Source organism: Schistocerca serialis, chromosome 2, assembly GCF_023864345.2.
Source record: "Schistocerca serialis cubense isolate TAMUIC-IGC-003099 chromosome 2, iqSchSeri2.2, whole genome shotgun sequence".
NCBI lineage: Eukaryota > Metazoa > Arthropoda > Insecta > Orthoptera > Acrididae > Schistocerca > Schistocerca serialis.
Genome location: NC_064639.1, coordinates 124,046,174 through 124,071,978, shown reverse-complemented (window position 1 = coordinate 124,071,978; position 25,805 = coordinate 124,046,174). Strand labels below are relative to the sequence as shown.

Here is a 25,805-nt window from a genome sequence, read left to right as displayed (position 1 = left end):
ATCGACACTTTGGCAATGTTTCTCGAAGTTTGCTATAAAACTTGTCTTTCTCTTCATCCTCGACACTTCTGTTGGCGCGTAACACTGTACAATGGTGACTGGTCTCACTATGATTCTCTCTGTAATTGGATGCCACTCCATCAAAGACTACTTTGCTCTCCAATCTATAAATATGTTATCATGCCAAATATCGCCCTATGGCAAAGTGAGACTATTTATATTTACGTTCATTGTTTGTTTATTGTGATCCCAGGTGCACCAAAGTACTTTGTGAGTGTGTGTGTGTGTGTGTGTGTGTGTGTGTGTGTGTGTGTGTGTGTCTGTGTGTGTGTGTGTGTGTGTGTGTGTGTGTATGTGTGTGTGTGAGTGGTGAGTGTGTGTGTGTGGGTGGGTGGGTGCGTGGGTGCGTCATAGGTAGGTGGGTGGATGGGAGGGTGAGTGGGATAGTATGTGAGTGTGTACGTGTCTGCGTGTTCTGGCTGAAATGCGTGTTGTCAGAATTGATTGGTCATGTAGGGAGTGTTGTACCTGGAGGATAGTGTGCATGGGCACAAATGTTTCCTTGTCGGTGGTTCCATCTAGTGACCGATTTTAGAGTCACAGGACAAAACGTGCACTAGAAACTGTCATGAGCAGTTTCAGGTATTTTCTATTGTTTTTGTTGTTGTAAGACCGAGTTTGTGTGTTGTGCAGTGTGTGTAAATATTACAACTTCTACGTATTATTTTACTGCTGTATCCGGTAAGTAACGACAAATTTGAACTTCGCGACATTTTTTCATATGACGGTTGGCAGCCGTGGTTTTTTCATGTTTGTTATCTGCGATCCTTCCCATTAGTAGCCTGATAACTTTTGTGGTGGTGAGCATTGTTGTTTGATGTATACGTTCGTCATCAGTTCGAAAGTTGATCAGGAAGTTTGAGACCACGAGTTCTGTTTCAAACGTTAAGAAAACAGGATGTCCGCATTCTGTTCAAACACAAGAAAACATTGATATCGTGCATGACAAGCCTGTAACCCCAGAAAATCTGTTCGGCAACGAGCTCAACAATTGAACTTATCACCAAGTTCACTGCATGAAACCATTTGAAAAGATCTGAAAATGCATGTGTCAATAAGCAGAACTGCAGAATTTGAGGTAACGAAAATCCGCGGGTGTCTGTGGAAGACGAGATGCGTCCACAACGCACGACTGTGTGGTGAGGGTTCTGGCCAGGAGGAGTAATCGGCCCGTACTTTTTTGAAAATGATGACAGCTGTCGTCATTGTGAATGGAACGTTACCGAAACATGCTTCCTGATTGGTTTTTCCCTGTTATTGATGAAAATACGATTTTCTGTTTCAACAAGATGGTGCGGCATGTCACAAATCTCGCGAAATGATTGCTCTGCTGAATGGAAATATTTCTCAAAAAATTATCTCTTTGCGTGGCAACTAGGAATGGCCTGTGAAACCATGTAATCTTATGCCTTGTGACTTTTTTGTGAGGATTTCCGAAACTAAAAGTCTACGTCAGCCAACCACAAACAATACACCAATTGAAGTATGAAATTAAAATGGCTGTTAACGGCATCTCACCATATGTTTGTGAACGTGTCATGGAGAACTTCAGTAAACGCATTTATTGTTGCAGCCCAGCCTTGGGTGGTTATATGGAAGATATAATTTTTCACACTTAAATGAGAGAAGTTACGTAATGTGTTCGTAAAAAAAAGAACATTACATTTTCAATAAATTTTGTGTATTTTGTAGCATTTTAGTATACGTCCCTACTTCCCAGCCAACCTCTACATATTTTTAAATCTACAGGGTGGCGCACGAAATGTATTACCAAATGTTTTTTTCACAGTTTGCGATGTACATTAGATATCCCGCTGGGATCTCTGCAACAGTACCAGCAGAGCTTGGAAAAACAAATGAGTTACGAAATGACGTGTAATTCACGATACTGCCGCTAGGAGACTAGTAAGCAGCAATGGCTGACAATGGAAGACTGACGACACAGCAACGATCGGCAATTGTGTTACTTTTTCATGAAACGAAAAGCCTTGTTGTGACTCAGAGGCGTTTTCGACAACAGTTAAACACACGATGGGTCCCTTGCAAGTTAGACCGTCCACAGATTGTCCGATAAATTTGTACAGGAAGGAACAGTACTGGAAGCGAAGCGACCTCGGCCTAAGCCTGTTTGTTCGCCGGAGAATATTGAAGCAGTGCGAGTTGCTGTACAGAGAAGTCCCGGGAAATCGTGTAGAAAGACAGCAGTGCAACTGGGAATATTCAGACGCTCGGTTCAACGCATTCTTAAAAGTGACCTCCGTATGTACCCATATAAGATGACCCGTGCACAGAAGCTCACTGAAGAACACAAGCAGCAGAGACTACTGTTTGCTCAGTGGGCGGAGGATAGAGAAGAAACTCTTAACAACGTTTGGTTTTCAGACGAGGTGCATTTTCATTTAGATGGTGTGGTTAACAAACAAATTGTAGGTTTCCAGGGGCCCCAAAGCGTACAAGTGCTTCATGAACGACAACATTGTGCTCCGAGGATTACAGCGTGGGCAGCAATTTCCAGTCATGGACTTATTGGACCCTTTTTCTTTGAAGAAACTGTGAACAGCGAGCGTTATTTGAGCATGCTTCGCAATAGCTTCATTCCACAGCTTCTTGCTACTGCCTTGCCCTTCAACACGCAGTGGTTCATGCAAACTGGAGCAAGGCCACATACTGCAAACACTGTGTTGGAGTTTTTACACGAGCATTTCGACATGCGGATCATTTCACTCAGGTTTCCAGGTCGCTTCAATGAGGGACAAAATTGGCCCTCCAATAGTCCAGACCTCAATCCATGTGAAATTTTCTTTGGGGGTACCTAAAGTAAAAAAATTTCCCGAAACGTCCACGTGATTTAATGGAGCTCAGAAGACTTATTCTTCAAGCTTGCAGTGAAATTACGGAAGACATGTGCCATAGGGTAATCACTAACTTCAGTGTTCGTGTGAAGTGTTGTGGCGTAACAAGCTTGCTACGCCACATTGGGAAGGGAGCCGATAGAAAGGCACGCGTACACACACGCCGACTGGCGTGAATTCTGGAACAGGATAGTATTGAATGGTAGCAAGAAAAGTACGTAGCTGCTTTATACTTAACTTTTAATCTTGGTTTGTTTACAACGTTCTTCTGGAGACATTTATACGATAACTCTCAAACTAGGTAAGGCTACTGGCGCCTTGCTAGGTCGTAGCCATGGACTCAGCAGAAGGCTATTCTAACTGTCTCTCGGCAAATGAGAGGAAGGCTTCGTCCGTATTGTCGCTAGCAATGTCGTCCGTACAACTGGGGGCGAGTGCTATCCCGTATCTCGAGACCTGCCTTGTGGTGGCGCTAGGTCTGCGATCACACAGTGGCGACACGCGGGTCCGACATGTACTAAATGGACCGCGGCCGATTTAAGCTACCACCTAGCAAGTGTGGTGTCTGGCGGTGACACCACATGAAGGATGTTAGGAAACGAAATGGTGGACATATTGAGCATGTGCTGAGTTAGAACAAATCTCCATGGACAGCTCTTCATTGTAGTATGTGTTCCTTTCAAATTGTATTGACAATAAAGTTTATATGGTAACACATTTCGTGCGCCACCCTGTAGTTAAATGCCATGTGGATGGTTAAGGCATATTTAGGCAGTCATGCACCATCTTGCTCCTAGAAACAGAAAATCTTCTACCATGGAACAAGTGATACTTGTGAATGAAATGAGTTTCTTTAATGTCTTAACAATTTCCCCTGCCTGGAAAATGTAAATTCGTGTTAGTTGCCAGTAGCGTCTATTTAAAAAAAAATTCACTTTGTAACTGAATTCTGATGATACTTCTTCTTAATTTGATTTCTCTTACTGGTTATTGGCGTACAGTAGAGGAATGGTGTGGAACATAGACTGTTAAATATAACACTGACAACATTTTCTCGATTTTTAAATTTGAATTGAACATCTGTGAAACACTGTTGTGAGGTGATACATGGTCGTGTATTAAACGCGCAAACAAAGTTGACGCTCGATGGCTGATGGGAGCGACTGCAAAGTCATTTCCCATTTGCAGCCGCTCCCATCAGGCATCGCGTCGAGTCTCAACTTTGTTTGCACGTTTAATACATGACCATGTGTAACCTCAGTACAGTATTTCACGTTTGGAATAAACCTACAGTCTGTTAAGTACAGGGTGTTTCAAAGATGACCGGTATATTTGAAACGGCAATAAAAACTAAACGAGCAGCGATAGAAATACACCGTTTGTTGCAATATGCTTGGGACAACAGTACATATTCAGGCAGACAAACTTTCGAAATTACAGTAGTTACAATTTTCAACAACAAATGGCGCTGCGGTCTGGGAAACTCTATAGTACGATATTTTCCACATATCCACCATGCGTAGCAATAATATGGCGTAGTCTCTGAATGAAATTACCCGAAACCTTTGACAACGTGTCTGGCGGAATGGCTTCACATGCATATGAGATGTACTGCTTCAGCTGTTCAATTGTTTCTGGATTCTGGCGGTACACGTGGTCTTTCAAGTGTCCCCACAGAAAGAAGTCACAGGGGTTCATGTCTGGCGAATAGGGAGGCCAATCCACGCTGCCTCCTGTATGTTTCGGATAGCCCAAAGCAATCACACGATCATCGAAATATTCATTCAGGAAATTAAAGACGTCGGCCGTGCGATGTGGCCAGGCACCATCTTGCATAAACCACGAGGTGTTCGCAGTGTCGTCTAAGGCAGTTTGTACCGCCACAAATTCACGAAGAATGTCCAGATAGCGTGATGCAGTAATCGTTTCGGATCTGAAAAATGGGCCAATGATTCCTTTGGAAGAAATGGCGGCCCAGACGAGTACTTTTTGAGGATGCAGGGATGATGGGACTGCAACATGGGGCCTTTCGGTTCCCCATATGCGCCAGTTCTGTTTATTGACGAAGCCGTCCAGGTAAAAATAAGCTTCGTCAGTAAACCAAATGCTGCCCACATGCATATCGCCGTCATCAATCCTGTGCACTATATCGTTAGCGAATGTCTCTCGTGCAGCAATGGTAGCGGCACTGAGGGGTTGCCGCGTTTGAATTTTGTATGGATAGAGGTGTAAACTCTGGCGCATGAGACGATACGTGGACGTTGGCGTCATTTGGACCGCAGCTGCAACACGGCGAACGGAAACCCGAGGCCGCTGTTGGATCACCTGCTGCACTAGCTGCGCGTTGCCCTCTGTGGTTGCCGTACGCGGTCGCCCTACCTTTCCAGCACGTTCATCCGTCACGTTCCCAGTCCGTTGAAATTTTTCAAACAGATCCTTTATTGTATCGCTTTTCGGTCCTTTGGTTACATTAAACCTCCGTTGAAAACTTCGTCTTGTTGCAACAACACTGTGTTCTAGGTGGTGGAATTCCAACACCAGAAAAATCCTCTGTTCTAAGGAATAAACCATGTTGTCTACAGCACACTTGCACGTTGTGAACAGCACACGCTTACAGCAGAAAGACGACGTACAAAATGGCGCACCCACAGACTGCGTTATCTTCTATATCTTTCACATCACTTGCAGCGCCATCTGTTGTTGAAAATTGTAACTACTGTAATTTCGAAAGTTTGTCTGCCTGAAAATGTACTGTTGTCCCAAGCATATTGCAACAAACGGTGTATTTCTATCGCTGCTCGTTTAGTTTTTATTGCTGTTTCAAACATACCGGTCATTTTTGAAACATCCTGTAAGATCGTGGTCGGGTAATCAGTAGAAAAAACGTATTTGACAACAAACAGAAACATATACATACACAGTATATGAATAAAAGGGAAGTGCAATTGCAATAATCAATAATATGTCCAATAATCCGCAGTGTCGATAAATGCTTCGCATGTCCGAGGTACGCTTGAAACCAAGTTTTCCACACGTGGAAGGACCCCGAAATGCGTCGAATTTGCGTTGACAGATATTTCAAAGTGAAGATCTTTTTTCCTCGCCACTTCTTTCTCATGCAAGATCATACATTTTCAATAGGTTAGCGTCAGGCGTCTATGAGAGCCAATCCAGTACCTGCACACCTTTCTTCTTTTTGCAGTCGCTGCAAAGCTTGCTATGGTGCTTCGAATCATTATCCTCTTGCAATATCCAACCTTTATTTTGTCGAAGAACCAATGTTTGGCAGTCGGCATCAAACATGTTTGATAAACGCGACACATAAGTTGCACTCCTGTCTTTTCTTGTGTATCTCAGTCAAGAATTCAAGGCATATTAATGCTTTATGGACATTGTATAAAGGACAAATGTTCCCTCTGTTGGGATGTGAAAGAACTAAGGCGATATCTTTTACCATTTTTGTGTAATACCGACCACACTCTTATTTAACAGGCTGTCCTTTTCTGGTGCAATTCTTGTAATTTCAGCAAAGGACTGCAGCACACATAAAGTGGATGCTGACATTTTAAAATTAAATAAGAAAGCATATTACACTTCTGCTGCAAGACTTGTTAGAGACGTCAGGTAAGTGTTGCAAGGCACAAGGCAGTACAATGTAAGTATCCTAAAACATAACGATCTTTCGTTCCGTAAACATTTCGCTAGCTTATGTTACAATTATCGTTATTTTCTTCAGCACACGAATGCTAGCGTGTAGCTGCGCACGGTTCAGACAATAACATTCATGTTGACACTTGCACCAGATGAGTCTGGGGCGAGTTTCAAAACGTTTCGACCAGGAGCGGCTTCTGAGGTAGTGCCGCTGCGCCGTGGCACCATTTGCATAAAAAAGAAAGAAAGAGAAATCTATCCGGTCTCCGCACAAAACATTTTGGAATATGTATTTTCTGATTTGAAGAGGCGGGTTTCGCCACGCGGTCTCGCGGTAGTTTTCTGAAGCTTCGAGCCTACGGCAGATTAGCACCATCTGCCCTCATAAAGCGTTGTGTGAAAGGCTCGGCCATTGGTTTCTACACGCTTCGTATGGCGGAGTGGAGCCACACACCTAGACTGACTCTGAGCTTTACGTTCCTTCCGCCAGAGAGCAGTAAACTGCAGGGCCTATAGAAGCACGATCTACCATCTAGCGATCCTGTTAGAATACATCAGGGCGCAGGTTTCTTGTAATCCAGTTTTACAATCTTTCTGCAAGTTAATGCTAATGCATTCCTAAACGCTAATGAATGTTTAATTAAATCGAATACACAAATAATACACTTAAATTTCGTTATAAGTAGCTATATGTAATTTAAATATACTTATGCTATTAAGATTTTGAAATTAAGAGGCATTCTTTCAATATTGGTATACAGAACAAAAACCAAACGTGTTCATCACCTGCTGAGCATCTCTTTTCCAAGCAAATGTATAGTATTTCTGTTTATACTCGTTACGTTCCTGTGATACAGTTCTGTATTAATATATTGATGTCACTACATATAGCTGTCTGCACAGTGTTATCTGTAAGGGAAAATTCAGTTGACTGCGGAAATAGCAAACTAGACGAAAGTAAATAAGTTATTAAAAACGCCATTTGGCGACAGAACTCTCAGATAAAAAACAGTAGGTAGACCACTCCCGAATCTCAATCTGCAGCGGCAAACAAAAAATCGATGTCGTATTTTCGATCCATAAATTTACCAAAAGAACAGATCTTTTTGTGGTTGTGAAGAAAGCAACGCTGTTTTTTGTTTCCCTTGTGTGTTAATTGGGGGTGATGTTCATTGCTGTAATACCGGAATAACTGATATTATATATGGTCTAAAATGAAATTACATGAAATTTCAAAGCGACACGTGAATAATGTGCTCAGTCTTTCATTTCTAGACAAAACCAACATTCAGCTGAAATTATATTCGCAATATAGACAAACAATTGACAGCCGCAACAAACGTGTAGAAAAGGTATATTGAATTTGATTGTAAACTGTATTTGGTTCTGTGGCGCTTTGGAACTCGATGAATCTGATGCCTCTGAACCTGATGCCTCTCAAAATAATAGGGTTTTCGTGAGCTAATTCAGTTCAGTGCAGAACAGGATAAAGGTCTCTAAGTTCATCTCATTCAAGCATCAGTGTTCAAAGGCATTTCTAAGACTGTTCAGAACGTACTACTGCAATGCACATTGGGAGTGTACCGCGATAAATGGAAATGTCGTGTGGCGAGGGCCTCCCGTCGGGTAGACCGTTCGCCTGGTGCAGGTCTTTCGATTTGATGCCACTTCGGCTACTTGCGCGTCGATGGGAATGAAATGATGATGATTAGGACAACACAACACCCAGTCCCTGAGCGGAGAAAATCTCCGACCCAGCCGGGAATCGAACCCGGGCCCTTAGGATTGACAGTCTGTCACGCTGACCACTCAGCTACTGGGGCGGACACCGCGATGAAGTTCCTAAAGAAGTAAAACGTGCCTATTATGCTGCAATAATCGTGGATGAAAGCACAGATGTGTATTGCGAATTTCAGTTGGTTATTCTTCTGCGTTACGTTGTTGAGGGAAAACCTGTTGAAAGATTTTGGAACTTAGTTAAACCAGAAAGTCAGATGCTGATACTATAGCTGTGAGTATTCTCAAAGAGATTGAACCCAGCCCTAGAAGAGACGATGGCAATAGAGAGCATCGTGCTTCCCTCCCACTCCTCAAGAATTCAGTCCATTTCCAAAGACACCACCAAAGAAAAGTACAGCTGCCAGAAGGAGAAGAGGCAAACACGAATCTTGAGAGAAACCCCAGAAAAACAAGAACTTGTAGAACAATAGCAGAAGAAAGCAAAGGGAACTGCAAAATATTCCTGTGAATCAAACAGCCAGGGTGACCATGGAGCTTGTTTTTGACAGTGATGACTCTCATGCAGAAGTGCAAATGCAGTTGAATGACAGACGATGACATTGATTTTCATAGTAGTGATGAAGGGCACGATATATTCACAACGCTCACTGAAGATCCCAAAAAGAATGGTTACGTTGTGGCGAAAGTGGAGACACAACAAAAACAGACTCCGATTGGCGAATTGTTGCCATACCCGTTCTACTGACAATGGAAAAAAACTCGTAAAATTTTCGTACCCCAAGAAATAACATAAAAGTGTAAACCATTCCTTACGCTGAATAATCCAAAAGAAACTGACATCTACTTTAGTGTCATTGATTGTGTGTAAACTAACGAAGCCCCAGCGTGTTGGAGGCAGTAGGCGTTGTAATAATTTTCTAGCCTTTCCAGTCTCTTTGTGTCATCACAACGCTCAGTAAAAATGTGGAAATATTTGTCTAATAATGAAATAAATGTGTTAATTATGAGGAAAGAAATTTTCGTATCAATGATTTACCTTCCCAAATGTGCGTTCATAGTAGGACTGCTGATATTTTTAAAAAATATCGGGAATCCGATACATACATATTTTCAAAAATATCATTACCGCATTCGATAAATCGAAGACGGAATCGATATACCGAAATACTGCAGGAGAAAATGTCTGTGTACTTGTCTATAAAAAATATCAGCTGCACTTTGTAAATATACTGCCAGTTTTAAGCAGTAAATTTAAGAATTCATTTATTATTAGATATTCTGTTCATCAACAAGAAGGCAGCTTGTCTATTCCCCTTAGAGCAAGAATTGAAAGGAAAACGATTCACGTTCACACATGGCGATAACCACTTTGCTAACAATGATACCTTCATGTAAGTCGCACAGGAAAAGGTATTCGATAGATCTGTCGTTCGGTCTCATCACACATCGGTTTTCTCCGGAACAGTTCACGTCGACTTCCTTGTCTTTTTCATTTCTGTCAACGCCAGTGACCTAACAGATGTGGTGTCAAAATTGCGTGGTGAAGCTGAAAGTTGCAGTATCTGATGGTAGCGCCGAGCGCCTACTACGACAGCATTTCCCCCCACATGCCTCTGGCCTCTGCAAAGACCAGTCTTGTCATTTAGATTTCTGTTTTCAGCGATTGTTTTTGAAGAATGCCGATGTGAAGCAACAGCACACTGGCTGCGTTAAAAACTTTGTCTTAACGCCACTGGTGTGAAATTTCTTCACATCAGAAACTTGTTATTCCATTCAGTGCAATTGGACTTCTTTGTGCCACATACACTATGTGATCAAAAGTATCCGGACACCCCCAAAAACATACGTTTTTCATATTAGGTGCATGGTGCCACCACCTACTGCCAGGTAATCTATCAGCGACGTCAGCTGTCATTGACATCGCGACAGGGCAGAATGGAGCGCTCCGCGAAACTCACGGACTTCGAACGTGGTCAAGCGATTGGGTGTCAGCTGTGGGATGCCTCGCCTCGCCTCGCTCGGTGTAATGAGCGTAAACATTGGACGACTGAACAGTGGAAAAACTTAGTGTGGAGTGACGAATCACGGTACACAATGCGGTGATCGAATGCATGGTTTGGGTGTGGCGAATGCCCGGTGAACGTCATCTGCCAGTGTGTGTAGTACCAACAGTAAAATTCGGAGGCGGTGGTGTTTGGTGTGGTCGTGTTTAACATGGAGGGGGCTTGCACCCCTTGTTGTTTTGCGTGGCACTATCACAGCACAGGCCTACATTGATGTTTTAAGAACCATCTTGCTTCCCACTGTTGAAGAGCAATTCGGGGGTGGCGATTGCATCTTTCAACACGATCGACAACCTGTTCATAATGCACGGCCTGTTGCGGAGTGGTTGTACGACAGTAACATACCTGTAATGGACTGGCCTGCGCAGAGTCCTGACCTGAATGCTATAGAACACCTCTGGGACATGTTGGACTTCGTTCCAGGCCTCACCGACCGACATCGATACCTCTCCTCAGTGCAGCACTCCGTGAAGAATGGGCTGCCATTCCCCAAGAAACCTTCCAGCACCTGATTGAACGTATGCCCGCGAGAGTCAAAGCTGTCATCAAGGTTAAGGGTGGGCCAACACCATACTGAATTCCAGCATTGCCGATGGAAGGCACCACGAAGTTGTATGCCATTTTCAGCCAGGTGTCCGGATACTTTTGGTCACATAGTGTATATTTACTTCACACAGTCAAAGCGAAAAACTGCACTTTATGAAAACTGAAAAAGTAGCAAGACTCCTTCACACAGTGAAAGCAAAATTATGTTCTACTACAGTTTCAAAACAACAAGTTCCGATGTTTACCGAAAATTGAGAAAAAAATATAATATAAAATAAAAATATCGGCACTGGGCTTCGCAATTTTGGTATCAATATACTGTGTGGAATATATCTCCCATATATACCAGTATGTTTTGGAATAAATATCGATGTATCTGGATATCGAAACTTTATCGCATGCCCTAGCTCATAGTGGCCCAAGCAACTGCTCACTCTGCCCCTGTATGGGGCACAGTGAGCATAAAGGGAAATCTTTACTTTTCCCGTATTTAACCCAAAACTGTTAATGTGAGGGCAAAAGCGACAATTATAAAAACGAATGTAATTACGAGAGTCGTGGACGTTGTTTCAACGTTAGGATATCTTGATTATTTATTTTATTATATTTATTTTTTGTTTATTTAATTATTTAATATAAATAATTTTGTTGAATTTTGTCTTAGTATATTTTATAGAATTGATTTTTTAAATTATAGTTTATTGGTAATGTAAGTGTTTTATGAAATATTATTTTAATTTTTTTAAAGTAGATTTACAGTTACTGTAGCTGAAAACAAATACTAAGTGAGTTTTGTGCTCATTGTGCCCCAGCATATCCTTTTAGAAGACAGAACAGTGTATCAACGTACAGTGATGTAACACCATGATTCTGTGTAGAACGAAGTGCTAACTGTTAAGCGACAGTGACAGTAACAATTACATGTCATCTCTGTAGACAAGGATTAATTCTAAATTTAAGTATTCTATGTTAAGAGTTTTAATAAAGTGAACTGCTAATTTCGTATGTGTGTTGTAGTATCTGTCCGACCTCCTCCTTAAGTAAATATGACTAGAGTGCCTCTACAGGTTACGCTGCAATAGACCTTTTCTTCGACGTATTTCGCAATTACGTAACACAGCGTATGTTCCAAAATCGTACTGCAGATGGACGTCAGTGATACTGGTCTACAACTGCAGCGGCCTCACCTTAACCCTGTGCGCCCTCCGGGCCACGCCCACGACGGTGAGCCCTTCCCTGAGCAGGGCCTGTGCGATGGCGGCGCCGATGCCCGCACTGGCGCCCGTCACCATGGCGACGCGTCCCCTGTACCTCTCCATGGCTGCACAGCCGTCGCCGCCTGCAGTGTCCGCTATTTGCGACGCAACTCATACGGCGGCGAGCCGGTGTCGCTAATTATAAAGCGCGCCTCAAGGTCACCCCCCACCACTACCGCGGGAAGTGGGACGCACTGCAAACGTAACAGCTGGATGGAACGAGCGTTTGCTTCGCAGTAGCGGAGTACTCTGCTGCCTTCTGTTTTACTGGAAACGAAATAGCATAATTCACACAGATCGAGAACTACTCTGCTGTTATTCCTTGTTTTCAGAATATATTTCACACAAATGGTAACATCACCGATTTCTTCCACAGCCATATATTTATTAAATAAACTATCCATTTTCGTACAACATGTCTACCTATTAATTTTGTTTTAATCTTACTAGATTTTACGTGTGGGTGGATCCATAAATGGGCTGTCGGGGTTAGAAATGTAAAATGTAGATAGGGTTGCCATACGTCGCGGAGTTTTGGCGGACAGTCCGCGATGTTGTGCTCGAAGACGGATGTCCTGGACGAAGAGGAAAATGTACGCGAAAAAAGTGGCTAGTAAGTAAAAAACTTTTTTACGCACGTTTTGCCACTGGCCACTGATCAAGTGTTTCATAACTCCTGAAAACTTCACGATAGCCGTTGAGACCAGTGCTGATATTCCGTGTCACTTCAGAATCGCTCGGCTATTTTCAGAACAGACTGTGGAAGCAGTGTTTCAGTTTTCCGCTGTTGGTTTACAACGTCTCTGCTGTCGGTATCTGGTATTCTTTGGTCGTTGTGGTGTGCGCACTGTATGACCTTCAGTACAGACACCATCAGCTTATTTGACTTGTCGCTCTAACGAAGTAGGCGAGTGTCGGCAATATGTCTCGTGGTCTTATCGTGGCGTGTTTATCTTCTGCCGTTAGGTCAGACGATAGTAATACCACTTGCGCGCTTTAAGGTACGTTGTCCAAGACGCGACGCACACTAGCGACTGCGACGGGTCGCTACGTGACGTCAGAAGTTGTCCGCTGGCGCATGCGCAGTTCGAGTTTGGGATGCGACGCGCGACTGTTGCGGCAGCTGTCGCAGCACTGCACCAGTGAGCAGTGTTGCGACGGAAGTCGCACGACACAAAGACGTACGGCTGCGAGAAAGATGTCGAGCCAGTCAAGGAAAACTGAAATGAGCCACTCACAGGATGTGATGCTCTGTGAGCTGGTCTCGCAACAGCCTTGCCTTTACGATTTGAAGAACCCTAAATATAGAGACACTATGTTCAGAGACAGAATTTGGGAAGAAATTGGTGCACAGTTGAAACTGGCAGGTGAGTGAAATATATAATATTTTCCCATTAATGCAAATTTTTCAGGCCTGTTATGAAAATCAGTATAATCCATGCAGATGTAGAATTAGAATGATGAAAATGAACTTGAAGGTCAATTTTCGCATTACTCTTTTTTGTGACGATAAAAATTGAAAACGGCAAATACATTATAAAATGAACAATCTAAAGTACAACGAGAAAGTTACATTTTACAATACCTTCACTTTGAAAGTAAACGGTAGATTGGTGTCTTGATGATACCTTCTAGTTGTGAAAAACCACTGCCAGATTGTTGTACAGCTTTCTGTAATTAATAGATGTTCGTTTTTGAGGAAGGCGTTTCTCAACAGATTGCGCAAACAGTATGCTGCAATAAGTAATTTGTCACATTCACTTCAATTCATTGGTAGAAGATGGTGCTCAAAAAACTTGTGCCAAAAGTGCACTACTGTTTTACAAGGCCCTTCTGGTCTGACACAGTTCACAATTGAAATTCGTCTTTTGTAAATCCTGGAGTCATCTTTTGAGTGCAGCTTGGCAAGATTAAATGTTGATGTTATCCATAAGGATGTATGCTGTCAGAATACAAGAATATGGAAGTTCATTTCGATGGGAATAGAGATTCAGTCGGCTATGAAAGTTGCCTTAGCTTGTTCCAAAAGTTTCTGCATGGGAGAAACTGACAAGTATAATTTGGGGAAATTTTGTGAACAAGCACGGACATTATTTCTTCCACATTTCTGCCAGTGTATACTGTAGACGTTCAGAATCAAAATTCTAGAGATGTTTAAGGTGTAACCCTATCTTGTTGTCAAGAACTTGAAACAATGCAGTGAAGCTAGCGTGCGCTTATTGTTAATAAACTTATCTTTCATTGGAATTTTAGGTGAAATGTGCAAAAACAGATGGAGGAATATTCGGGACTCGTATCAGAGAAATAAACGAGAAAGAAAGCTTGGAACAGGTTCAGATGCCTCAGCAAAACCAAGAAAATGGGTTCTGCTTGATCACTTGGCTTTAAGAAACCTACGTTTCGTGGCATTTTAAATGAAATTGTCAAGAGCATATGGAGAAATATGAGTAACTCATACCGGAGGAATATGACATAAAATGGTTTCATTAGGTCCAAATGTGTCAGCGAAACAAAACAAATGCATTCTCTATCGTGTGATGACCACACGATTCTCGTTGCGCGTCGACAGAACTGGCGGCTAGTCGCGACGCTCCCGGAGATATATGAGCCCAAATCTCGGAAACGGAGATCGATATCAATCTGATCTCAACTTAAAAAATAATTTCGATATGTTAGCTTCTTTTCATCGGCAACGATGTATGACCTAACGTGAACCATACGTAAAGTAGCCAGCGACCACATTTTTCACTGTACACAATACAAATTTTATGCAGTAGGTTACTTGTAAATTAAGTATCGGGATAACTGTGACGAATATCGGAAAAATAGACACCTCATTATCAAGCTGTGATGTGAAACTGTAAGATACGCAAACATCAATTTTTTGTGCCTTTTACTTTCCTCACAATTGATAGAGAAGTAATATACGGCGAAAAAAACACGCAAAACCGGAAGAGATACTTTTCAATTTTTTAAAGTAAAAGGAGAATCTGTATCGAAAAACTAACTCTGGGAGCCGATGTAACTTTGTTGCATTAACATACAGTATTTTTTACAGCAAGAAAATCGGAATTCTTATTTTTCTTATGTATTTGAATCCGGCGCCGCCGACCGGAGCTTGGGAAAGGGCGACGACTCCAGTCGTGTTGCGGCCGTGTCGCCGTCTGCCAGGGTGGGGAAAGAGGAGGGGGCAGCGTCGCAGTCGCAGCCAACTGTCGCGTCTTGCACAACGTAACTTTAGAGTAGCAGATTGACGGTGACCAACTTTAAACAGAACTTGATTAATTTTCAGACACATTTATTAAAATAATAAGCTTAAAAATTACTTAACTTGGTGCTGGATGCTATTTACAATTGACAATCTGAAGTTCCTTTGGTATTGGTACGTTAATCTTATTCTCACATATATCTCTGATACTTGACAAAAGTGTCTATACATTTATCTTCATGGCTATGTACAGGAATATGGTAATCTTATTAGGTGCAGACTGAAACTTGACTATAGACTGGTACAGACAAATGTAGAACTCGTACAGACTGATACAGACTAATGCAGACTGATACAGACTCGTGCAGACAAATGCAGACTGACTAATCGGAGGTCTGTACACTCGTTATAATACCTTGCGCGTTCATGTATCACTGCGCAAGTGTGATCCGCTAGGAGAAAAGGTTCTACGTTAGCAGCAATCTCATTCGCTGCATTACATATTAATACGCGGATCGGCGGAAGCAGAATTTAGTCCGTCTCTATGGCAGCGCCATCTCGTAGTGCGGAGACGGACGAGCGCTGCGGCTGCGCTGTTGTGCTTAGCGGGGCGCGCTCTAGGGGGAAACTTGTGTACGCGCTGACTACGCGGAACTATGTACACTACAGTCGTGTGAAGTTAACATTCAGCTATGTGAAGTGTACTTCTGGTGTTGTTATTGCACAGAATTCGAAATTCAAAATATCGAAACGAAAAGTACATTTTCGAGAAGAATATATCGATGCGTTTCCAAGAATTAAACGTGGAAGAAACGAACATGAGGCTATTTGCAAAGTGTGGGGTTAAGTACAATGCATTGCAGGTATGTAACACTAAACAATGCCTATCATTTGTAGAAAGCATAAAAATGAGTATTATAATTGATCAGATTACTCAACATATCGGTCTGTGTTTCAACCACATCTTTATAATCACCGAATTTTGTCCTTGATTTTCGTCCTTGGATTATGGCAACCCTAAATGTAGACATAACTGAGATATTTATTGGCAGTTTGCTTCTACAATTATGGCAACAAAGAATGTTTTCTGCGTTTGTGGCTGTTGAAACTGCGTGCGCATGTGTGTAACAGCATTGTTCACGTAAAGGCACGCCAGTAGCCATGTTGAATTCCAGCAGAAGGTATCGTGTGTACTTTTTCTCGCGAACTAAAATCTGTTACATTGGCTCAACGTCGTTTCCGGCGTGAATATGAACTGCCACCAATCGACGATGTAACCATCGAGAAATGCGACAACCGGAATTTGCTTTCGATGCCGGGCCGCCACACCAAGCACACAGTTGCAGGGACTACTGTTGAATTAATCCGTGCGTCCTTTTAGCGGAGGCCTTGTAAGTCAAAATGACGAGCAAGTAGGCAGTTACAGTAGCCTCGTTAGACAGTATACATGAACTTCATTGAGTGCGAACTTTACTTTCCCGCCGCGCGGGATTAGCCGAGCAGTCTGAGGCGCTGCAGTCATGGACTGTGCAGCTGGTCCCGGAGGAGGTTCGAGTCCTCCCTCGGGTATGGGTATGTGTGTTTGTCCTTAGGATAATTTAGGTTAAGTAGTGTGTAAGCTTAGGGACTGATGACCTTAGCAGTTAAGTCCCATAAGATTTCACAAACATTTGAACATTTTTTGACTTTCCGAAAGTGAGTTCATGGTGTGAATTGTTGAAGGACAGTATTATGCACTAGTGGAAATCAGCGTAAAGGCATTTTCAGGAAAATCAGCTTTGTATGCTGGAATAATTGTGCACATTATACAGGCAATAGAATGACATCTAGTATACTGGCAAATGCAGTCAAATAGTATTGCATTTCATGTCAGTAGTACAGTGTATGTCAAGACGTCAACCATTTAGATGGTGGAGGGTGGAATTCGGTATAAAGACAGTCGGCTCTGTGCGATGTTTTTTGTGTGCTACGTGAGTTTCTAGCAGTGTGTATTGTGTATATAAACCGCCATTGTGATAATGTCAAGCAGAAAAACAATTATCATGTGACGAAAATGCAGAAATCGGTGCGTGGAAGGAAATAAAACTAAAACTAAACTACGCCAGAACAGGTCACGAAGGCCCAACGGTACCGACAGGCCGCCGTATCGTCCTCAGCACACAGGCGTCATTGGATGCGGATACGGAGTGCCATGTGGCCATCACACCGCTCTCCTGGCTGTATGTCAGTTTACACGACGAGAGCCGCTACGTCTCAATGAAGCACCTCTTCAGTTTACCTCACAAGGGTCGAGTGTTCCCCGCTTGCCAACAGCGCCCGGCAGACCGGATGCTCACCCATCCAAGTGCTAGCCCAGCCCGACACCTCTTAACTTCGGCGATCTGACGGGAACCGGTGTGACCACTGCAGTAAGGCCGTTGCGCAGGAGGAAATGGGACACTCTAGTTGTCAAACAGCCAAGGAATTGTACAGTTCAAGTACAGTGATTTATAATTTCGTTAGATTGGGCACACGATATGGGCAGAACGGAAATGGGCTAAGTAGAAAATTATCTGAGGCGTCGGAACCCTAATTTTCGGGCAATGCAAGGGCTACAAACCGTTATTCTTCTCAACCTCTTGCCGGCCGCGGTGGTCTCGCGGTTCTAGGCGCGCAGTCCGGATTCGCGCGACTGCTACGGTCGCAGTTTCGAATCCTGCCTCGGGCATGGATGTGTGTGATGTCGTTAGGTTAGTTAGGTTTAAGTAGTTCTAAGTTCTAGGGGACTGATGACCACAACTGTTAAGTCCCATAGTGCTCAGAGCCATTTTCTCAACCTCTTGCTGGTTTTCAGTTGCTAGTAACTGCCAGACATGTACGACAGATTTTGTCAAATGACAAACGTCTTGTGTTCAAGAAATGACTGCAGAAACCTGCTCTAACACCCACTCATAAACAGTCTAGACTGAAATTTGCTGAAAACATATGTCATAGACTTGAGATTGGAATCAAGTGGCCTTCAGCGATGAGAAGAAGTTCAGTATAGATGGGCCGGATGGATTTCAATACGACTGCATTATCTGAGAACAGAGCAGCAGGTAAGAATGAGCAGGAATATTTGTGGTGGAAGTGTTGGGATTAGGGATGCTTTCTGCAGTAAAGGTAAGTCACGCATGGCTTGGTTGAACACTACAATGAACTCTAATATGTGCAGTGAGATCTAGGGACAGAACTGGAAGAACGTATGAGGACCCAGGGGACGAAACTCTCATGTTTCAACAAGATAATTCGTTTGTTCGTGTCCTTGCCACAACAAAGAAGTGGTTTGAAAATAAAGGTGTCGTCGCGTAGTCGTGGCCTGCACGTAGACTGGATTTGAACATCGTGCAAAACCTTTGGGGAATACTTGAAAGGTGTGCATACCTGAATGGAAGGCTATCTGAGGCCGTATGTGAGCTGAAAAGAGGGATACTAGAAAGAGTGGGCGACAGTTTCGCTACAAAAACTAAAAACTATAACAAAATCAATGTCTAAGGGAAATTTTGAGTTAACTAGGACGCGCGGAGGTTGGACAAACTTCTATAAATTCAAAAACACAACAGGGCAGGAAGTGCTTTTATAACTTTCCTCCAAGAAATACAAACACCTTATTTTATTACTTGTGTTATGAAAGAAACTACGTAATTCTGTCGTGATTGTTTATGTCCTATATTTATCTACTACTTTCACAATCAATTCGTTGCCTCAGACACTGTACATTACTTTCGTAAGAACCCTGTCTATATACTGATTTCCACTACTGTAGGGACAGTTTTCTTCGCGACCAACTTTCTCAAGCGTCGTACGACCAGGTGAACACGGCGCCGTGATTGTGTTTATCAACTGTCACTTTCTAATTTGAAGTTCTTTTGTCTTGCAGTTACGTATTGGATTTTGCGTACTTAACGTGTTCAAGAGGTGTAAAGCAGAGTCGCAAGTGGAAGAAAGTCTAAATTTCAACATATTGTTTGCTCTGGATTTAGCAGAGGTGCGAATGCAGCAAGGCAGCTCGTAACACTTGTACTGTGTGGAGCGAGTGCAAAACACGTCAGAAAAGGTTTTTACTGTTTCAAGAAACGTCGTTCGTTCTGTCATGACTCATTTTCTACGTTGAGGAGCTCTCAGTAACTGACATGTGATGAACCGCGACCATTTGACCGTAGAACGCCCCTTCAACACACAAGAAGTCCTGTGTAGGACTACAACAGGCTCCAGCCGAAAGCAACAAAAATCAAAGGGGTGACTATTCTGCATTTTAGCTTAAACGCCATCATTTCGCTCATTAAAAATTACTAGCGATATTCTTAGTGGTGTCTGGTTACGACGTCCTGATGTTAGCTTTGTAAGAAGGGACTGATGGCTGAGCCGTAAGGAAAGACATCTCCTCGAGCAAAGGGCAGTGTGAACATGTAGCTGTGATGGTTCAATAAGAATGTTGTGGACTACGAAACCTTTCCCAGGTTCGTGTCTATCGCAGCTGGTATTTGTTGTCAACAACCAAGAACTTTAATTCAATTGACCATGGTAATCTTACGACGGAAGTCCTCTTGAATAAAACTGAAAGTACTGTAATACGAGCGCGTCTGTAACAGGCACTTCGAACGATCTCTGTTTCTCCCCTATGTCAAGCTGAAACAGTATGGAAATTTGGCATTTCATAATTATAATGTCTTTATTGTTTTTGGATCTGACTGCCTGTAGTCCTGTAACGAAACGCGTAAAAACCATGGCATGTAGCGAGACTGAAACAGTGACGCAAAGCAGCCCTCACTTCACAAGCAAACATGTTACCTCTGTGCCACTGAACCGCTGCTGTTACTGTATCTTCCTTATTGTCGCAGAGATGAGTAGAACTGATTAAACTGCAATGTAAAAAGACGACATTAGTTTCAATGTCCGCTTGAAATGACCTCTCTGGATTTAAAAGCATGAAGTGATACACCGGTGTCACACCTTGAAAGGAAATAACTCAGATTATTCAATCAAACCAACAAGGAAATATCAAGGGAATTTGTCAGCATATTCATACGTCATACGCGACTTAACTAGGCGGTTACACTACTGCCAAACATATTCTACGTTATTGCCAAGTTTCAGTTACAGTACGAGCAGGAACAAGCCGTTTCAGCAGAGGATGTTAACCCTGGCGCGGAAGTGAGCACCTCTTTTGTCTGAAAGACACGGCGAATGAGGGCGTGAATACCACAAGTACGTGTCAATGGATTATATTAGTGTTTATCAACTTCAGCGTAGTTAATAATAATATTCAGATGCTCCGACTGCAAATTAAACATCTTAATTCAGTAACTGTCACAGTTATTTCAGTTATTCTGTTGTAAGCACATTGAAAACTGAAAAGCTGGAGCGTCTCGAGTGGTTATACTGTATAGTTTATGGGAAGGTAACACGTGTTTTGATTGTTACAGACTTTGAAAATGTTTTTATTAAGAATTCTGTCAGTGCCACCATATCCGAAACAGAAGAACACAAATGAAAGGGCAGTTAACCTTTCATTGCAAAACATCCAAGCAGAGGTTTCGTAAGCAACGAATAACATTACGTTCCAAACCAAGAATTAGCCAGCAAGCGGACTCGAAAAACTGTATAAAAATTGACACCAGCGAATATGCACAGGGTTAGTTCGATTCGAGCTGCTGCTAACGTGAAAGGAGAAGCAGTTGTCATCGGCACAAGAAATAAGGAGCGAAAAATGCAGACACTAATGTTTGGAATAAGTCATCCTTAAGCAAAACTATCATTAAGTCTATAAATACTGAAAGAATGACAAATAACTACTCATAATGATTACAGTATAGCCATTGCTGATGGCCTGTCAGTAAAAGAGAAGAGCATTCATATTGAACAGCTTTTCAACTTACATCATGCTTAAGACAGAGAGATACCGAGATAGCAATACGTTCACCGTGCTGAACGTTGTGCTAATTTTCTATCCAGTGCTTCACAGTCGGTGCACGGTCTAACTAACTGAGTCACTGATGGTATCATTTGTGAAACACGTCTCTATCCTGCCATAATACTCAGACGAGAATTATCAGGGTGTAATACGACTGCTCAGATGGGCAGACAGTTCTAGTACTTGCATTGATTATCTAAATGCTACTGATTCGTGGCGTTAGTGGCCGAGCGGTTCTAGGCGCTTCAGTCTGGAACGGTGCTGCTGCTACGGTCGCAGGTTCGAATCGTTCCTCGGGCATGGATGTGTGTGATGTCCTTAGGTTAGTTATGTTTAAGTAGTTCTAAGTCTAGGGGACTGATGACCTCAGATTTCAAGTCCCATAGTGCTTAGAGCCATTTGAACCATTTTTTCGTGACGCAAAAGTACTACGACGTTGGACTGTACCGCACACTTACTTCCTGCTCTGAACGAGTTGCTGAGCAGTGGGTGAATAGTACCACACCCTGGTACTCCATTCATAACACAGACATATAATATGGCAGTTAATCTCAATGAACTGTCATATGCTCGCATCTTTCTGGCAGCGTCTTTTTATCTTTTTTCCTTTTTCCTTATTTTGCAGTAGACTGTACCTCGTTTTGCAAGCAATAAACAATTGTTACAATCTACCACACCATCATTCGCATCCAGTCCCTCCCCTCCCGAACACAAAATCAACCGTGGGTGGTTCAAAAATGGTTCAAATGGCTCTGAGCATTGTGGAACTTAACATCTGAGGTCATCAGTCCCCTAGACTTAGAACTACTTAAACCTAACTAACCTAAGGACATCACACACATTCATGCCCGAGGCAGGATTCGAACCTGCGACCGTAGGGGTCGCGCGGTTCCAGACTGTAGTGCGTAGAACCGCTCGGCCACACCGACTGGCAACGGTGGATGCTTGCTAAAACATGACACTGGATGCAGTCTCACAGCTACCTCATCGGATCCTTATTCTCAGGTTTTTTCAGTGGATATTCTGCTATTATTCTGAAGATGAATGCGTAAGGTAAATGCTAATATCTTATTGTGGTGAACATCCCATGTCTCCATTCTTCCAGCTCCACCATTAAAAATGCGGTGAAAATGACTGAAATAATGCGCTTATCATTGACAAACAATATTATAGTAGTAACTGACAAAGTGTAGCGAATTCCATGTCATCTGAAGATTACGAAGTGTTTCATAGGAGTCTTTTAACTGATTTCGTTGCTGTCGTTTTTGTAGTGTTGGCAGAAGAGCCAACACTGTGTTTCTAGAGGAGGCCGAAATGCACGCGTTTAATTACACGCTGACTGGCGTGAGGTCTGGAACAAAACAATATCTTCAGAATTGCAAATAAAGTACGTAGATGATGTAATACTTAACTTTAATCCACAATTGTAGAACATCTCTCGTTATGGTACATGCTTCACATAATAAATATCAATTCAATACGGCGCCTTGCTAGGTCGTAGCAAATGACGTAGCTGAAGGCTATGCTAACTATCGTCTCGGCAAATGAGAGCGTATTGGTCATTGTAGCGTCGCTAGCAAAGTCGGCTGTACAACTGGGGCGAGTGCCAGTACGTCTCTCTAGACCTGCCGTGTGGTGGCGCTCGGTCTGCTATCACTGACAGTGGCGACACGCGGGTCCGCCGTATACTAACGGACCGCGGCCGATTTAAAGGCTACCACCTAGCAAGTGTGGTGTCTGGCGGTGACACCACAGTTTTCATCTACAACAGAGGAGGAGAAAAAACATGTGACTTTTAAATGGCTCTGAGCACTATGGGACTTAACATCTGAGGTCATCAGTCCCCTAGACTTAGGCCGGCCGCGGTGGCCGTGCGGTTCTAGGCGCTGCAGTCCGGAACCTCGGGACTGCTACGGTCTGAGGTTCGAATCCTGCCTCGGGCATGGATGTGTGTGATGTCCTTAGGTTAGTTAGGTTTAATTAGTTCTAAGTTCTAGGGGACTGATGACCTAAGATGTGAAGTCCCATAGTGCTCAGAACCATTTTAACCCATAGACTTAGAACTACTTAAACCTAACTAACGTAAGGACATCACACACATCCATTCCCGAGGCAGGATTCGATCCTGCGACCGTAGCAACAGCGTGGTTCCGGACTGAAGCTCCTAGAACAGCTCGGTCACATAGGCCGGCCATGTGGCCTTAAACATACGTTTGTAGTGGGATCTGAATGTACGGCTAAAGTTGCTGCAGTACACAGCTAGTGAGATACCATCGACAATGTGAACACTCATTGCTTTAGTAGAAGCTAAGGCAAAAATCAGCTGTCATAATTATTTATTTCATGTTTCATTTAGCATACTGCAACCGAATTCAGACATGTTTTGCTCGTCATCAGGAGTTTATGCTTACTGAAAGTTGTTACTTAAAAATAAATTGTCTGAGCACAGAACTGCTTTGTTCAGTGTTCGCCGCCGGAGTGACTATCGGAGTACTTGAGTGGAAGTGGTGCACCTGAGTGACCAGAAAACGATTGCCAGCGGTACCTTCTGTAGGCGTCGAGCAGTCACGTCCTTCGTCGTGTTTGAAGTCACGGCTTGTGCGGGCTGCGGATAATGTTTCTTAGTAGTTGTGTTGCGATGTCGTGCGATACATTTTTTAGAAATCAGTTGTTCACTTGCATTTTTGACACCCCACGTTTCATCAGCATCCATGGCACACTGGATAAGTGGTTTGCGCCATCACACCAGTACGCTGCATAATCTGACACTGGGTTGGATGCAATAATTCCACACAGTCGCTGTCCTTAAACTTAGGCAGCGTGGCAACAATTAATCAAGAAAGAAAACGGGGATTTCCATACAATAAAATACGACAGACATTGTAATTGACACGTAAAATGACCACCTTGTAGGATAGGAAAAAAAATTAACTTCACAACGATCAATTGCTTATTATTACGTACGAATTATTCAGACATCAAAAGTCCAAACAATATCTAGTGAACTAAGGTAATTCAGCTGCAGTGTAGGATATCTCCAAGGCGTCTTGGAACTGATTCAAGTAACTGCCTCGACAGTGCTTCGTCATGGTTTATTTCCAAACACGGTCCGCCCCCGGTAGCTGCGTGGTCAGCGCGACAGACTGTCAATCCAAAGGGCCCGGGTTCGATTCCCGGCTGGGTCGGAAATTTTCTCCGCTCAGGGACTGGGTGTTGTGTTGTCCTAATCATCATCATTTCATCCCCATCGATGCGCAGGTCGCCGAAGTGGCGTCAAATCGAAAGACCTGCACCAGGCGAGCGGTCTACCCGACGGGAGGCCCTCGTCACACGCCATTTCCATTTTTTCCAAACACGATTTTTCTGTATTCTCCCAAAGGTCGCCTGCGTTTCTAGACCTAACTGCAATGACCTTGATACCTCTGCCCACCTTTCTGAAGTAATACATTCCCCAAGAATTTAATTAATGTAATGTGCAGGACACGGGTTGGGTAAATATTAATTTTGTAACTTTTCGACGCATTAAAACAATCCACAGTGATATTTAAACAATTTTCATTATTGTTCGATTTTTTTAATCACACACACACACACACACGCCCGCAGCCATTGCGTCCAGTGAGAGGGACGTCCAATGTCTGTTCGACAACGTTTCCGCCAGTTCATTCCTCAGTTGCCAGCCGGCCGGTGTGGCCGTGCGGTTCTAAGCGCGTCAGTTTGGAACCGCGTGACCGCTACGGTTGCAGGTTCGAATCCTGCCTCGGGCATGGATGTGTGTGTTGTCCTTAGGTGAGTTAGGTTTAAGTAGTTCTAAGTTCTAGGGGACTGATGACCTCAGTAGTTAAGTCCCATAGTGCTCAGCGCCATTTGAACCATTTGAACCTCAGTTGCCGTCAGCTAGGAAAGTCTTCTGTCAGTGCATGAACTTTGGAAGATAATCGAGCTTTCTGACGAAGAGCTGCTATAAAGCAACGCTTGACTGATTATGAGAAACAGCGACTGCGTGGCTTTTAGGGAAGAGTGTAACTTCTAGTAGCCAACCCACCCACCATCGCTGTGTAGAATTTCTCCAAGGCGTCTTGGAACTGATTCAAGGAACTGCCTCGACAGTGCTTCGTCATGGATTATTTCCAGACACGATTTTTCTGTATTCTCCCAAAGGTCGCCTGCGTTTCTAGACCTAACTGCAATGACCTCAATTCCTCTGCCCACATGTTCTCAATGATATGGAGGTCCGGTGACTGTGGAACGAACGACATTAGTTTTGTTCTGTCTTGGCCGTGAAAGCATTCGTGGACGGATCTGCTTTGATTTATGGGACTGTGGTCCTGTAGATAAAGAGGTATCTAGTTATTTCATTTATTTATGAAACTACTGCGAAAGCAAAGAGAGCTCCACTCCAAGTTTAAACGCAGCCAAAACCTCTCAGACAAACAGAAGCTAAACGATGTCAAAGTTAGCGTAAGGAGGGCTATGCGTGAAGCGTTCATTGAATTC

The 25,805-nt window shown here is 43.1% G+C and overlaps 1 protein-coding gene across 1 annotated transcript in view; it reads right to left on the bottom strand.

The window, feature by feature from the left end:
- LOC126455769 (dehydrogenase/reductase SDR family member 11-like) overlaps positions 1-12,266 on the bottom strand; it is a gene marked incomplete at its 3' end in the record, with an annotated part of 40,269 nt that extends 28,003 nt beyond the window's left edge. Inside the window, exon 1 of the mRNA XM_050091534.1 lies at positions 12,100-12,266. Within this exon, the coding sequence (XP_049947491.1) occupies positions 12,100-12,231 (132 nt within the window). The remainder of the gene's footprint in view (positions 1-12,099) is intronic.
- Positions 12,267-25,805: the final 13,539 nt, after the last annotated feature.